Here is a 14,102-nt window from a genome sequence, read left to right on the forward strand (position 1 = left end):
GAGGAATATTCAGCTCCTCTGAGGGTCTCTTAATTACAGTGCCTAACATCAAAACAAGGACGAGAAAACACCAGACCAACCAAGCTGATGGGTTTCCTACAAAGTGTCAAGATTGGGGCTGGTGCTGTGGCCCAGTAGGTTAAGCCACTGTTCAACAGCCACAACAAAAAGCAAATCTGGGACTTGGAACAGCAAGAGAACACGTGCAGAGACACCTATGAAATCCAAGTGAAGCTCTAACAACTCTGCAGCCATGCCAACTCCATTCTGATTGCTTCACTTGGTTATGTAAGTCGTTGATGTTAGGGAAAGCTGGGGGACAGCAAGCACCCTGTGCTATGCTTGAAATCTATCACAATTACAGAAAAAAAATGTGTCTGCATACATACACATCCAGAAATACACAGGGTCCACAGAACGTATACATACACATTTTCGGAATCATGTATACATAAAGCCACACATGTGTGAGCATGTATATAAGGTTCAAAATATTACAGAACCAATCCCTGCACTTTATATATTTGCAGGGGTTTCTCCTTTCAGGGTTCTGAGGCAGGACCTTGGCTGGCGGGGATGGACAGGACAGCTGGGTTATTTGGTGGCCACTTGGCAGCTGGAGGAAGGCCAGGTCATGTGTGCACTCCTGCTGCCATTCTAGGAAAATTCTCAGAAAAAGCCTTCTGTCCTTCTGGGCATCCCAGACCCTTTATCCGCAGGTGCACAGCACTGAGAAACCCCAGAGAATCATTGACTTGTGAGTGGGTGCAGCACCTCTTAGGGTCAGCCTAGCCCCTGGCAGGGTGCACAGGCTCACAGCTCTGAGTGCTGTCACCATGCGAGTACTTGGGAGTGGGGATGGCAAAGATGGTGTCTGACCTGAAGAGGCATCCAAGAAGAAGAGGATGGAAAAGAGGGGTGCATTTACACATGGGAGCAACAAATGTGGAACTCACAGGGGCCTTAATTTTAAAATCTTAAATAAATCAGCAACAGGGCTAAGGTTCAATTCATGTATGAGGACAGATGTTTACTCTGTCTTCAAAGATGAATGTTTCCTCTATTACTCTCTGCCTGAAGTGTACATCTTAGACATTTCATGACACAATTGAAATAAGCCCTCTGACAGTGCCACTGCAGGACAATCAGTGCTGAATGGGTGGATTTTGCCAAAAATGGGAGGGACAGTGAATTACTGATCATGGGGGGAGCAGGGAGCAGGGGCTGGTGGGAGCAGGACTGGAGTGTGCCCCCATGCCAGCAGCATGCCTCCATGCCCCAGAGTCCTGCTAGGAACCTGCTAGGCGTTTACACTCCTCCACGAGAGCGCAGATGCTCAAGGAATGTGTCTCAAAATGCAAGTCTGGCCTTGCTATGCATAACAACTTCTGGTTTCACAGTCATTACATGGTCCTGCCTCATCCACCACTCATATCTGGGCCCCCAGGCAATAGCCTGGCCCTTTGGATCCTGAGAACAGAAATCAGAGACAGAGGGCGGTGAGCTGGGGCGATCACTCCCCACGAGTGCATCAGAGGCTCTGGAGCACCTTTCTGCAACTGTCTCAGCACCAACATCTGCTTAGGTCAAGCCCCACGGTGTCCTCACCCCCCATCCATTCATCCGTTGCAAGGGCACACGCCAGCTAGAGACACCCCATGTTCTACAGAACACAGCTCCAGGAGGCTTCCAGAGGCTGCCAATGTTGGCTCCTGTACTTCCTGCTCTCCCATCCTAAGCAGCCCACCAGTGGTTAATTTCCTTTGGATATGTTCCAGCATCCCCCCCATGCCTTCCACTACAGGTCGGCAGATTGCTAACTCTCCAATAAGGCTGGTATAAATCACCAAAGAAAGTGACCGGAATAAATGAACACACCAACCAACCAACCCCCCCTCACCCCCGGCTCCTTGCAGTCATTTGTCCGAGCCACCTGCCATTTCTCTCCTTGCTCTCCTGGATGGCAGCCACCACCACCCCTCCCTCCCCCAACATGCTTTTGTTCTCTGTTGAGATCCAGAAAGATGGCTCTGGGCCCTGCCTCTCCTGTTTACAGCCTCTCCTGCTGTACTCTCCCTCCTTCCCTGCACACCCACGCGCATGCCCAGCCCTCTCCTGGCCAATGACTGCACTTCTCCCACTCTGGATTCCAAAACACCACCCCCACCCCCGCCAGGGACATCCCTCCTATCTTTCCAGCTCACTCCCGCCAAACCCAGGACTCCAGCAATTCTTTGGTTCACCAAAAGAATCCTGATCACCAAAGCCTGGGATCCTAGCACCCTTCAGCATCCTCCCAGGACACCCACTCCCCTCCTCACCTGGCCGAGCATCCTGGCTTCATCACTATCATCACTCCCTCAGCTCCCTCCCCCAGCTCTCTTGCCATTCTACTCACTGGGGACACCCCCATTCTGGCTAAGTCAGCACCCCAACTCGGCTTCCGCATCTCCCTGGCTTGCAGCTGTGGGGGAAAACACCACAACAGGTCTCACTTAAGTCAGACTGAAGCCAGTGGCTGAGCCACCAGGACTAGAAACAGAGCCCACATGAAAAGCCAACGCTGTGTGTGTACTCATGCTTTGACCTCAAGGCCCCAAACCATGCTACATTCTCTCTCTCTCTCTCTCTCTCTCTCTCTCTCTCTCTCTCTCTCTCTCCTTCACAGTTAAACTCCTCCAACAAGTTACACAAAGAGGCTGAAAACAGTTCAAAACAGAATTGAACCTAAGTTGACTGGGGTTGGTGTTGTGACACAATAGACGAATCATTCAGCTTTAAGTGCCAGCATCCCATACAGCTGCCAGTTCATGTCCCAGCCACTATGCTTCTGATCCAGCTCCCTGCCTGTGGTCTGGAAAAATAACAGAGGATGTCCCAAGTCCTTGGTATCCTGTATATGCAAGTGGCAGACCTGGAAGATGCTCTGGCCTTGGACTGGCTCTGCTCTGGTCATTGTGGTCACTTGGGTAGTGAAACAGTAAATGGAAGATCTTATTCTCTTTCCCTCCTTCTCTCTGTAAATCTGTCTTTATAACAAAAATGAATAAATCATTAAAAAACGTGATTTTGATGGAAAATTATCAGGGCCAGCACAGTGGCTAATTCTCTGCTTGTAGCACTGGCATTCCCAAATGGGTGAGTCCCCCAGTTGCTCCATGTTCAATACAGGTCTCTGTGTATGGACTGGGAAATCAGCAGAGGAAAGATCAAGTTCCTGGGCTCCTTGCACCCACACAGGAGCTTCAAAAGAATCTCCTGGTTCCTGGTTTCAGATCAGCTCAGATCTGGCCATTGTGAACATTTGGGGAATGAACAAGAGGACGGAAGATCTTTTTCTTTGTCTCTCCTCTCTGTGAATCTGCCTTTCAAATAAAAATGAAAAAAATCTTTAAAAAAATTAAAGAACTCATGCATGCATGTAATGGATTTTCAAAAAGTTCATCCCAACATATATCTTGAAATTATATATGCCCTTACAAAATGCTTCACACTGCAAGAAACTTGCCTTTAACCCCCTTTCTCCATGGGGGTTTTGAAGCACACTCATGTTACATCTTGCCTCCAACCCCCCTCCAGCTCAGCCCTTCCTTGCCCACCAGCACTCACCTGGGAGATGGGGGATTGTGTCTTCTCGCTCTCGCCGTCACCCTCAGCCTTATGGACCAGCAGCCCCTGCACCTGGTACTCCAATACATAGCTGTCGATAAAGCGCTCCAGCTCCTCAATTTCTTGGGAGCGGTTACTCCCGGCCCCGGAGGAGGCTGATGCTGCTGAGGAGTTCTCCATGCCCCCAGCTCAGGTACCTGGCACAGGGCTGTGGGAAAGCAGACAGACAAGGCACCATGAGATGCTGCCCGAGGTGAGGCTGGTGCTCCCAAGAGCATTTGCTCATCCCTTGTGGCATGAGCCCTGAGCAATTGGCAGCAGGACCCTGCATGCCTTTTTCCCATGAAGACACCCAATCCAAACTATGCAGGGAGGGAGGCAGAAGTCAGAAACTGCCCAATGCAACTTCACAGGACTTGTGTGACATCAGGGGTTAGCATCCACCAGGCAGTCCTGACCAGGAAAAATGGCAGATAGATACAGCCTACCACCTAGGCTTGTAGGAAAGGCAAGGTTCTAGCACCTTTGGAAACCTTGAATTTCTGAGAGCTTTTTGGAAACAAGATTATTTGCCATCACCAAGGGTGTATTGAGTGCTTAAACTATAATGGATCCAAAGTCAGGTAAGAGACGACATGCTGGGCTCCCAAAAGGCTGATGGGCCATGAATGTGGAGGCTGGCATTGGTGATGGAGAAGCAGCTGGTCCAGTAGACACACATCCTCCACTGGCTTCCTGCCCCTGTCAGACCAGCTATAGGAGACTGGGAATGGCTACAGGGACTTGCTCTGGGCTCTGCAGCTCACTGGCCTTGGGGCCTGTCAGCTGGTCCATGCATACTAAAGGCAGGAGCAACAGGAGTGGAGGTCTTGGGCCTGGGTGATACCCTCACCAGGAAAACGGAACCCAGACCTGAAGGCCACAGCAACAGCAGGCCTGCATGGATCAGGGTGGGTTGGAATCAATGCACCTAAGGTACTAGACACAGTCAAGGCTAGGGGTGGAGGCTGTCCAGTGCCTCTTCCTCCACCTGCCATTTAAGGCCTACAATGGTTTTATGTCCCTCCCATCACCAACACATCTCCTCCTACAATAGCTGGCTATTCCAGGCCCGAGTGAGCTACCCTCACTTCTCTGTGATAGGGTTTGGTTGCCAGTGGCCATCCCACACTCACAGTGGCCTGCAGGAAAGCAATAGCTACAAAAGCAATCCCAACTATATAACATTTTTATGTTCAAGCGGCAAAACAGGAAACCTCCAAGGCCTCTTCTCTGGGACACCTCTTATGTCCCCATGTCCCCTCAGTCATCCTTCTGTTTTAGTCCGTGCTGACTGATCGCATCCCCACAATGCAGCCCCACACCACCTGACTCCAGTTGCCCCAGTACCTGCTGCCCAGGGCTCCTCAGACACACCAGGAAGTGCCTGTGGAGCCCAGGTGGCCCCTGTAATCTGGGATGTGAAGCAGTAACAGCCCACAAGGCAACCCTTGGCAGGTCAGACATTCTTCCCCCTTGGTCTCCAGATGGGAGCTCTGAGCTGCACCTCAATTGCTCCTTAGCAGGCTCTGGGGATTCAGCCTGGCTGCCCAGAGCCCTGAGCATACCCCTGGTCTGCTGTTACCTCCTCTCTTCCACACTCTGTCCTAAGGACCCCTGATTCTGCAAGACAGGGGCAACAAGGTAAATACAAGACACTTCTAAATGTTCATAAAAGACAGAATTAAAAGATAAATTGAGGGCAGATATTTGATACAGCAGTTAAGCCCCTGGGGACCCCTGCACCCACCCACATCAGAGTATCGAGTTCAAGCCCCAGCTACTCTGCTTTGGCTCCAGCCCCCTGCTAATGTGCCTGGAATGGTAGGGGAAGGCAGCCCAAGTACTTGGGCCCCTGACATCCATGTGGAAGACCAGAAAGGCGTTCCTGGCTTCTGGCTTCAGCCTAGCCCAGACCTGGCTGTAGTGGCCATTTGGGGAATGAATCACAGAATGAAAGATCTCTCTCTCTCTCTCTGTCTCTCTCTCTCTCTGCCTTTCAAATACATAAATCTTCAAACTTTCAAATTTATTTTCACTTTTGCTTGAAAGAGAAAGAGAGAAGAAGGAAAACTGAGAAGATCTTCTACCCATGAGTTCCCTCTCCAAGTCCGCAACAACTCATGTTTGTCAGGCCAAAGTCAGGAGCCTGGAACTCCAGCCAGGTCTCCCATGTAGGTGGTACGAACCCAAGTCCTTGAGCAGACTCTGCTGCCTCTTAGGGTGCACGATGGCAGGAAGCTGGATTGGAAGAGGAGCTGAGACTCAAACCAGACACTTGACAGCAGATGTGGGCATCCAAGCAGCGACTTCACCTTTGAACCCAAGGTAGATGTTCAGGCCCATCTCCTGCATTTTTGGTTATGTTATCAAATACATATAACCTGAACCATGGCCATTTATAAGCATACAAGGCAGTGGCCTCACAGATGTTCATGAGGTCATAAGACTTTCATTACCAATAGTGATAACTCTCATCCTCCAAACAGAACTCTGCTATTGCCCACCTGTCTGTACCCAGTGCCAATGTCCTGCCTGATGTCTCTCCTGGATACCTCCTATATAATGAACTCCTGTAGGGTTTGTCCTGCTGTGACCTGTTTATTTCTCCTAGCATCCCATGCTCAAGGTCCACCCAGGTTGCACCATGTGTCAGAAAGACTGGGGAAGAGCAGGTGTCACAGTGACACTTTGTGTGTCTTCACAACAACCAGGAACTTGGCTGTTTCAGGATCTGGGCTTCCTAAAGGACGTCGCCATGAGCAAGAGCACATAGCTGAGTTCCGCTGAGTCCCTTGTTCTTTGGAATTGGACCTGGAAACCCTGTTTTGTTTTAAAGGCATGACGAGTGTGGAGGAGCAGGGTTCAGCCTTCTCCGGCTGGGACAGATACCAGGAAAGGGAAGAGCTGTTCCCTTGTCTCCAGCACTAGCTCTGAGGGCCTCCCCCAGCCTGCTTCTGGTGCATAGAAAGCCTGGGAAAAGGAAGCTGCCACTGGCTTCGCTGCTGACTGGGCTGGGAGGGCCTGCAAGGCCAGAGGATCAGTGACAGCACAGGAGGAAGAGACCAGGAAAGAAGGGCGAGATGGGAGAGGCCAGAAAGGAACCAGACAGAGCTCTGAGTGCAGCCATCAGGGTGCGTGGAGGGACGGAGCCAGGAAGAGCCGCAAGTACGCCTGTGCCGGCTGGCTGGCCCCCTCCTCCCAGTCCTGCTCCACTCCCTTCCCCACCAGGTGACAAATGAGGACCAGCATAAAGGCCAGTGGCAGAGCAGGGAAAGCGCTGAGGCTGCGATTTGCAGGCATCACAGAGGCGGGCAGCCCTAAGCAGCGAGACGCCTGGGCAGGCAGCCTTTGCAGAGGGCACGGGGTCCGGGTTACAGGAGGGTGGCAGAGGGAGCTCCCAGAGAAGGCTTAGAGCAGTCAGACTTAGACAAATCCAGGGCTGTCTGCACCTGTGTGGCAGGGACCACACCCCAGCCTCTCCTGGTCCTGGGCCAGCTGCCCATGCCCTAGCCAGTGACCCTCCATGCTTACCAAAGGGGAAAAAAAATCCAGGAGTCTGGCTTACTACTATTAAGGCCTGAAATAAAACCTACACACATGTGTCTGATAAAGACATTTTTCCTCACATCAAGTCCCCTTCCTTGGGCCTACAATCTCGTAGCCCCCCTGGATCACCAACCCTTACTACAAGAATTTTTGATGACACTTAGGGACAGGAGAGGAAAGTGGGTGGAGAAGGAGGGGGTGGCCTTGTCTCTGGCCCTGCAGGAAGAGAGACAAGAGGCTAGGGTGTCACAGCCCTGGCAGCATCTTGTTCCAACCGCAGCAGGGGACAAGTGGCATCAGGAGCTGTAAATTTAGTCGGTCCTTTTAAGAGCTGCTGGGTATTAATGGCATTACCAGCCCCTCCAATCCCCAGGGACAGCTCAGCAATCTGCCAATCACTTGAGCCCTGCCTGCCCCACTGCCTGACAGCCCTGCTGGGCCCTGCATAGGGACAGCCCTGGACTCCCCTACACACACACACACACACACACACACACACACACACACTCTGCTCTTCAGTAGACACGTTCCCCTCTGCCCCTCAGCATCCAAACTGCATAGCACATGCTTCTCACACCTCCCATAGGAAGCCCAGCCAGCAGTCCATTTCTGAATTTGTGGTTCATGTTGGTTTGGGCTGCAACAGGGCCCTATACAGGCTGCAGGGATTTGGGAGGTGAGTACTACAGGGGACTTGTTCTAGGCTCCTGAGCTCAGTGGTCTGGGGCGGGGGTATGTGTCCCTTCCCTTCCTCCAACACTGCCCATCTGAAAACAGAACCTCGGCATCGGAGAGGACATCTGAGCATGGCACAGGCCCGCTGCTTGCCCTGTGTGAAAGCCACTCACTGAATTCACCCTGAGTCTTTGTACCAACATCACCACAGCAGCCACTGGCTAAAGCTGCCTCGCCACACCCTGGGCTTCCTACTGGTGACCCTACTGCACACATGCTATCTGCTGGCTGTCAAAGTCCTAGTCTTCCACGACCCCTTTCCCCTTCTCACCTCCATGAAGAGCTGATGTACGCAGGACAAACACACAGCTCGGGTTAGACGTCTCAGGAGACCGCCCTGCAGGCAGACAGTGTGGGAGGAGAGAAGCGGCTCCCCAGGAAGAGGGGGGCCCTCAGCTCTCCCCAAGGAAGCTGTGGGAATCTGCCTACTGTCAGCATCTCCCACGCTACACCTCCTGCATGGGCAGCATTCCAGAGAGATGTCGTTTCCCAGGTGATTGGCGGCCCTGGAGCTCCGGCCACTCCTGTCAGTGCCAGCCTAGGGCCAGCAGCGCTAGTGCTTGCCAAATCAAACCCAAAGGCTCCAGCTGTGAGAGCGCCAGGTCCTCACCCCGGCAATAGGGAAAGCTCAGCAACCCAAGCGGCTGCAGGCAGGCGATCTTGGAAATCAGCAGCATTTTGTGTCCCAGGAGTCAAGGACACCTGGCGTCTTCTGAAAGTCTGACCTCCCCACCTCACCCCTCTACAACTCAACCACCACCAGTTTAATTCTTTGTCACCCCAACCTCAGATAGGAAATTGTTCCAAACGCAGGGCCCACTGATTTAGTAGGTTGTAAAATAAACAGTGTGAGTCATGATCGTGGCATGAAAAACATAGATAACTGAACTGAACACATCAGAATGGAGCAACCAGGAAGAGTGTGACCGTTGCTTAGCAGGGCTTTCATTTTACCTCCCAAGGGAGGATGTTCTTCTTTCTCTAAAGTGGGGGGTCAAAAGAGCAGAAGCCAAGCAGCTTGGAGAAGTGGGTCCCCAACTTGACCCCTCATAGCATTTCGTCCAAAATGCATACTCAGGGCCTGCTGTGATAGCTCCATTGGCTAATCCTCCCCTCACAAGCATCATGAGCCCATATGGCCACCGATTACTGTCTTGGCTGCTCCACTTTCCATCCAGCTTCCTGCTTATTGCCTGGGAAGTGATGGAAGATGGCCCAAAGCCTTGGGACTCTGTGCCCACGTGGGAGACCTGGAAGAATCTCCTGGCTACTGGCTTCAGATCGGCTCAGTTCCAGTCACAGCAGCCATTTGGGGAGTGAACTAGTAAATGGAAGATCTTTCTGTCTATACAATCTGCCTTTCCAATAAAAAAATAAATAAATCTTTTAAAAAATAAAAATGTACTCTCAGATACAGGGGATGGGGCAGGGCTGGGGGGTGGGTGGCTGGGTGGGTCTGCATTTCTATCAGATACTCTGGCAGGCAGAGGACTAGACTCTGAAGAGCTAACACATAGAAAACCTCACCCCTACCTCCCAGCCACAAGCTGTCTATCCTGGCCCTGTGGATACCTGGTCAGTTCCCTAGAGGCAAGGCCACTCTCCCCGCCAAGACCACTCAGATTCTGGGGCAGAACTCAGCACCAGGGCCATGCCAACAAGCTGAGGGATCATGTATGGGTGGACCTTGGGGTCTCAGCCTCTGCCCTGGAAGCTTCTCAGAGCCAGAGGCCAGAACAACGTCGGGGTAGAGAGCCCTATCCCCTAGCTTCAGGTTCTGGAACATTCAGTGGCTATATAATACATACACACACACACACACACCTGGGTTGACCTCAACTCTACCAACAACATGGACTCACTGGCATCCATTTTCTGTGCTCCACCTCCAGCTTTCAGACGCTTCTGGGTTTATTGAGTGAGAGCAAAGACAAACTTGAAGCATGCCAGGCGGGCAGACCCAAAGTGTCCTGCTGTGAACCCAGCAATGCAGCCGTGACCTTAACCTTGGGTTAAAGCCAGAAAGAGCCTCCAAGCACGAATCCTAGAACCTTCTTCTCAGGTGACGCTCTCCCACCAGTGTCTCTCAGCTCAAATCCTCTTTGCAGAAGCTTTCCAAGCCAGGACAAGCTGGAACAGTGACAGTGCTGAGCTAATGATGACAGCACAAGGAAGTGCATGAAGCCCAGGATGGGTTCACATGACACGGCCCTTGGCAGGACTGTAGCACAGTGGGGCTGTCCAGTTGGTCCCTGGTCCTCAGAGGCCATGGCCAGAGGACCATGGACAACAGCTTCCCTCTCCCCGAGTTCCCATTCTCCAGGACAGCTCAAGCACACCTTGACCCGCCCCAGGAGCTGCCCTCCCGCTTCACCTGGTCTGCTTGGAGCACAGGCTGCTACAACCTGGTTTGGGGCTATCTCCAGAGGATGATGTGTTTATGTGAACAGTTATGTGATTTTTTTTTTAGAAAAAAAAATATGAATTTATTTGAAAGGCAGAGTTTATTTGAAAGGGAGAAAGGGAAACTGATATATTTCACCCTCTGCTTCACTTCCCAAATGACCTCAGGGCAGGGGCTGGGCCATGTCAAAACCAGAAACCAAGAACTTCTTCTAGGTCTGTAGTGTAGGTGCAGGGGCCCAAGCACTTGACCCTTCCTGTAACGCTTTCCGATGCACATTAACGGGGAGCTGGATCCGAAACAGAGCAGCTGGGATTTGAACTGGCACCCTCAGGAGATTCTGACATTGCAGGTGGAGGCTTAACTTGCTATGCCACAGGGCTGGCCCAGAGTTTAATGTGTTTAAAATATTTCAGTCAGCATTTCTAAATTGAAAGATTTGAAGAAGAAAAAAGCCATATTTCTTGTTTTTCCTTAAAAAAGGGGGGGAGGAGGGAAGATCTGGTAACTTCCCAGGCCTTCCTTCCTGCATGGCAACCAGCTTACCAGCTTGGACTCAGCAGTACTGACACCTTCGAATCAGACACTCAGTCTCCAGCTGTCTACAGGCATGCTCACTCTCCACCCTCACTCGCTCTCAGTTCCCCTCACTCACACGTGTCAGCCCACCCTGACCTTGGCCCTTGCAGGCTCATGAGCTGGAGAAAGCTCTTTTGCAAGTGAATGACTAGAGAGTGGCCATCGTCATACAAAAACTTAGTCATGCAAGAGTCAAGGTTGTCCCCTGGGAATTACACTGTGCTATAACAATGCCGTGGCCAAGAGAAAGACAGCAAGGTTTCGGGACCTGCAGGACTCAACCCTGACCTGGCTGAAGCAACCATGGGGCTGTTATAGGAAGGTGGAGTGACTACATGAAGCAAAGAAAACAGGAGGCACCCCCAGAAGGCCGGGCACATCGAGTTCTGTTCAGACAGCTTCATGGTTTGAGTGACAGTTTCACAAGAAGGAAGATGACAAGCACATTCCCGGCCTCTCTGTGTGGTTTTCTCTTCCCATGCAGGCCATCCATGTCCTTATCAGACACCACACCCGGGAGGTCTCCCAGTCTCAAACTGTGAGCCTCTCCTAAGCCACAAGCCCAAGGAAGCCTTCCGCAGCAGCTTCTCGCAGCTATTTTGGTTCACAAAAAGCTGAGCAATACAGCCAGGGAGGGAAGGAAGGAGGGCCAGGGATGTCCCACAGCTCCCCTCTGCAGCCACCACCCCCAGCTCAGCCCTGGTGCTAAGGGCCCGGGAGAGCTAACTCCTAAGCCCCCGGAAGCCGAGCACCTGTCTGCTCCTTCCGGGCTCTGTGTCCCAAGTACAGTGCCCGGCTGGGCATTCCAGTAAACCTGTGAGAGCTGCATCATGGACTCCCAAAAAGTAGAAAAGGGGTGGGGAGTGGGTGGGTGGACTGTCCTTGATAAGAGTAGGTGGGCAGGTGCCAGCTGACAGTACATGCAGCACCCCAGCGTCCACAGGGCACCTATAAGCAGGTCCCTCTGCCAAGAAGCTTTTTTTTTTAAAGATGTATCAACTTCCATTGGAAAGTCAGATTCACAGAGACAAAGAGAGACAAAGATCTTCCATCTGCTGGCTCATGCCCCAAGTGGCTGCAATAGCCAGAGCTGAGCTGATCCAAAGCCAGGAGCCAGAAGCCTACCCCAAGGTCTCCTACATGCAGGTCCCAAGGCCTTGGGCTATCCTTGACTGTTTCCCAAGCCACAATCAGGGAGCTGGATGGGAAGTACAGCAGCTGGGACATGAACCGGCGCCCATGTCAGTTCCCAGTACATGCAAGGCAAGGCCTTTAACCACTAGGCTATAACATCAGGCCCTGCCAAGTAATCTTTTTTATAATCATACCATGCCAAGGCCCACAATGTAGACTCTCAAGCCTGGTTTAGCTTTCAGAGCTTTTAGAGCTCTCTCAGAACTCTCTGTAGACCCCACGGGGCAATGAACTGAGGAATATAAACTCAGGACCCCAGATTCCTAGAGTGGCCTCCTTGTCTGGAAGCAGCACAGCCCTGGAAGCCCCTGCTATTGTGTAAGACCCCAGGGAGCCTTACTCCTGCCCAGAGTCAAGGCCCTTTGACCTTTGCTAATGCAGGAAAACACTAACAAAGCATCCTCCATAGAGTGTTGTTTTTAGGGATGCCCAGAGTGACTCCCAGGCTAGAAAGGCTTAGTCAGAGCTGAAAGCCACCCAGAGTGTCTCCAAGATGTGGCCCCTCTGCTGGAACAGAAATGGGACAACCAGAGCTCCACCTCTTGCTCAACATCCCCCATGAGCTGCTCTGTACCCCAAGATCACTATTGGAGGGGACCTTGGAGCCTGCTTCAGTCAAGGCTTTGGGCCCCCACAAAGGGTGACAGTGAAAGCTGCCATCAGGCATAGAAACTCCACTGGACAAAAGTTACCTGGGGAGCCCTGGGCACCATGCCTTTGCGGTGCTTAGCCCTGTACCATCCTGCCCATCCCCTCAACACTCCTTGGGTAGGAGAACAAGCATCATCACTTCCCTTCTACAGATGGGACCCCAAGGCTTCTTGACAAGGCAAGATGATAACTTGGCCATCCTGCCAGCCCATTAGCAGTAGCTTTGTGGCATGAGCTGACAAATTTGCTGACTGTTTCCACTTGGTGGAGCCATGAGAAGGTGGGAGCTCTGAGGGATGATGGGGGAAAAAGGCATAGGATGGGAGGAGGGATAAGGGTCCTAAGAGCCGTGAAAGCCTCAGAGCCAGCATTGTGGTGTAGCTAAAGCCAACGTCTGCAATACCAGCATCCCTTATGGATGCTGCTCCACTTTCAGTCCAGCCCCCTGCTAATGTCCCTGGGAAAAGCCAGCAGAGGTTGGCCCAAGAGTTTGGGCCCCTGCTACCCCAAATGGGAGACTCAGAACTTGGCACCCAGACTTGGCCTGGCCCAGCGCTGGCCACTGCAGCGATCTGGAAAGCGGAGGGAAAATTTTTCTCTCACACTCTCTCTGTAACTCTGACTTTCAATTAAATAAAGAGATCTTTTAAACAAAAGCTATGAAGTCTTCTGATAAGAGACTATGCGTAAGCCAAGTTCTACAGACCACAAATATTTGCAAGCTCCTGTGTAAGTGGGTGATGGGAAACCCTTTCACTCTCACCTTGGAGGCTGATGAGGGGCAGAGAAGGACTGTGCAGCTGCCCTGGACAACCATTCTACTCCCCACTCCCTAGCTGTCCCATGTTGCTATCAGCCACTCAATAGGTTGCCCCATTTCTGGCTGGAGCTGCCCTGGTAGTAATTCATCACATAGCTCTCCCAAAGGTTAGATCTTTGTGGAGAAGGCTTCTCACATTCACACAGCCTTGCAGAAAGCCTGCCAATGCCTTGGCCATGCCCGGGGCCAGCAGTCGTTACACCTATTGTGTACACACAGATTTACATAGGATTCAGAAGTTGGCGACACTGACTCTCAATATCACAACACAGCATGCACACTGGCATTGGCTGGGACGATGCTGCTTCCTTTTGTGAGCCAGGAACGGCAGGGCGGGCCCCTTGACATTGACACAGATGAACACGGTCAGTTCCTCTTGGCTTCCACAAAAACCCCTATTCTTTGCCTATAGTGGAACAAAGCATGGGCCTAATGACTATGGGGGAAGCCAGATCTCAGTGTGGCAGGTCCGATACCCTGAGATATGACCCCTGAAGTTGACTTGTGTCTGGCCAGCACAGA

The 14,102-nt window shown here is 51.9% G+C and overlaps 1 protein-coding gene across 3 annotated transcripts in view; it reads right to left on the reverse strand.

Annotated features, from left to right (window-relative positions):
* Positions 1-14,102, reverse strand: part of CTIF (cap binding complex dependent translation initiation factor) — a 229,368-nt gene that overhangs the window by 168,941 nt on the left and 46,325 nt on the right. For all 3 annotated transcript variants that reach the window (XM_058676823.1, XM_058676825.1, XM_058676826.1), the window contains exon 2: positions 3,610-3,817. In XM_058676823.1, coding sequence (XP_058532806.1) covers positions 3,610-3,789 — 180 coding nt within the window. In that variant the 5' untranslated portion in view covers positions 3,790-3,817. The remainder of the gene's footprint in view (positions 1-3,609; positions 3,818-14,102) is intronic.

This window comes from Ochotona princeps, chromosome 18, assembly GCF_030435755.1.
Source record: "Ochotona princeps isolate mOchPri1 chromosome 18, mOchPri1.hap1, whole genome shotgun sequence".
Taxonomy (NCBI): domain Eukaryota; kingdom Metazoa; phylum Chordata; class Mammalia; order Lagomorpha; family Ochotonidae; genus Ochotona; species Ochotona princeps.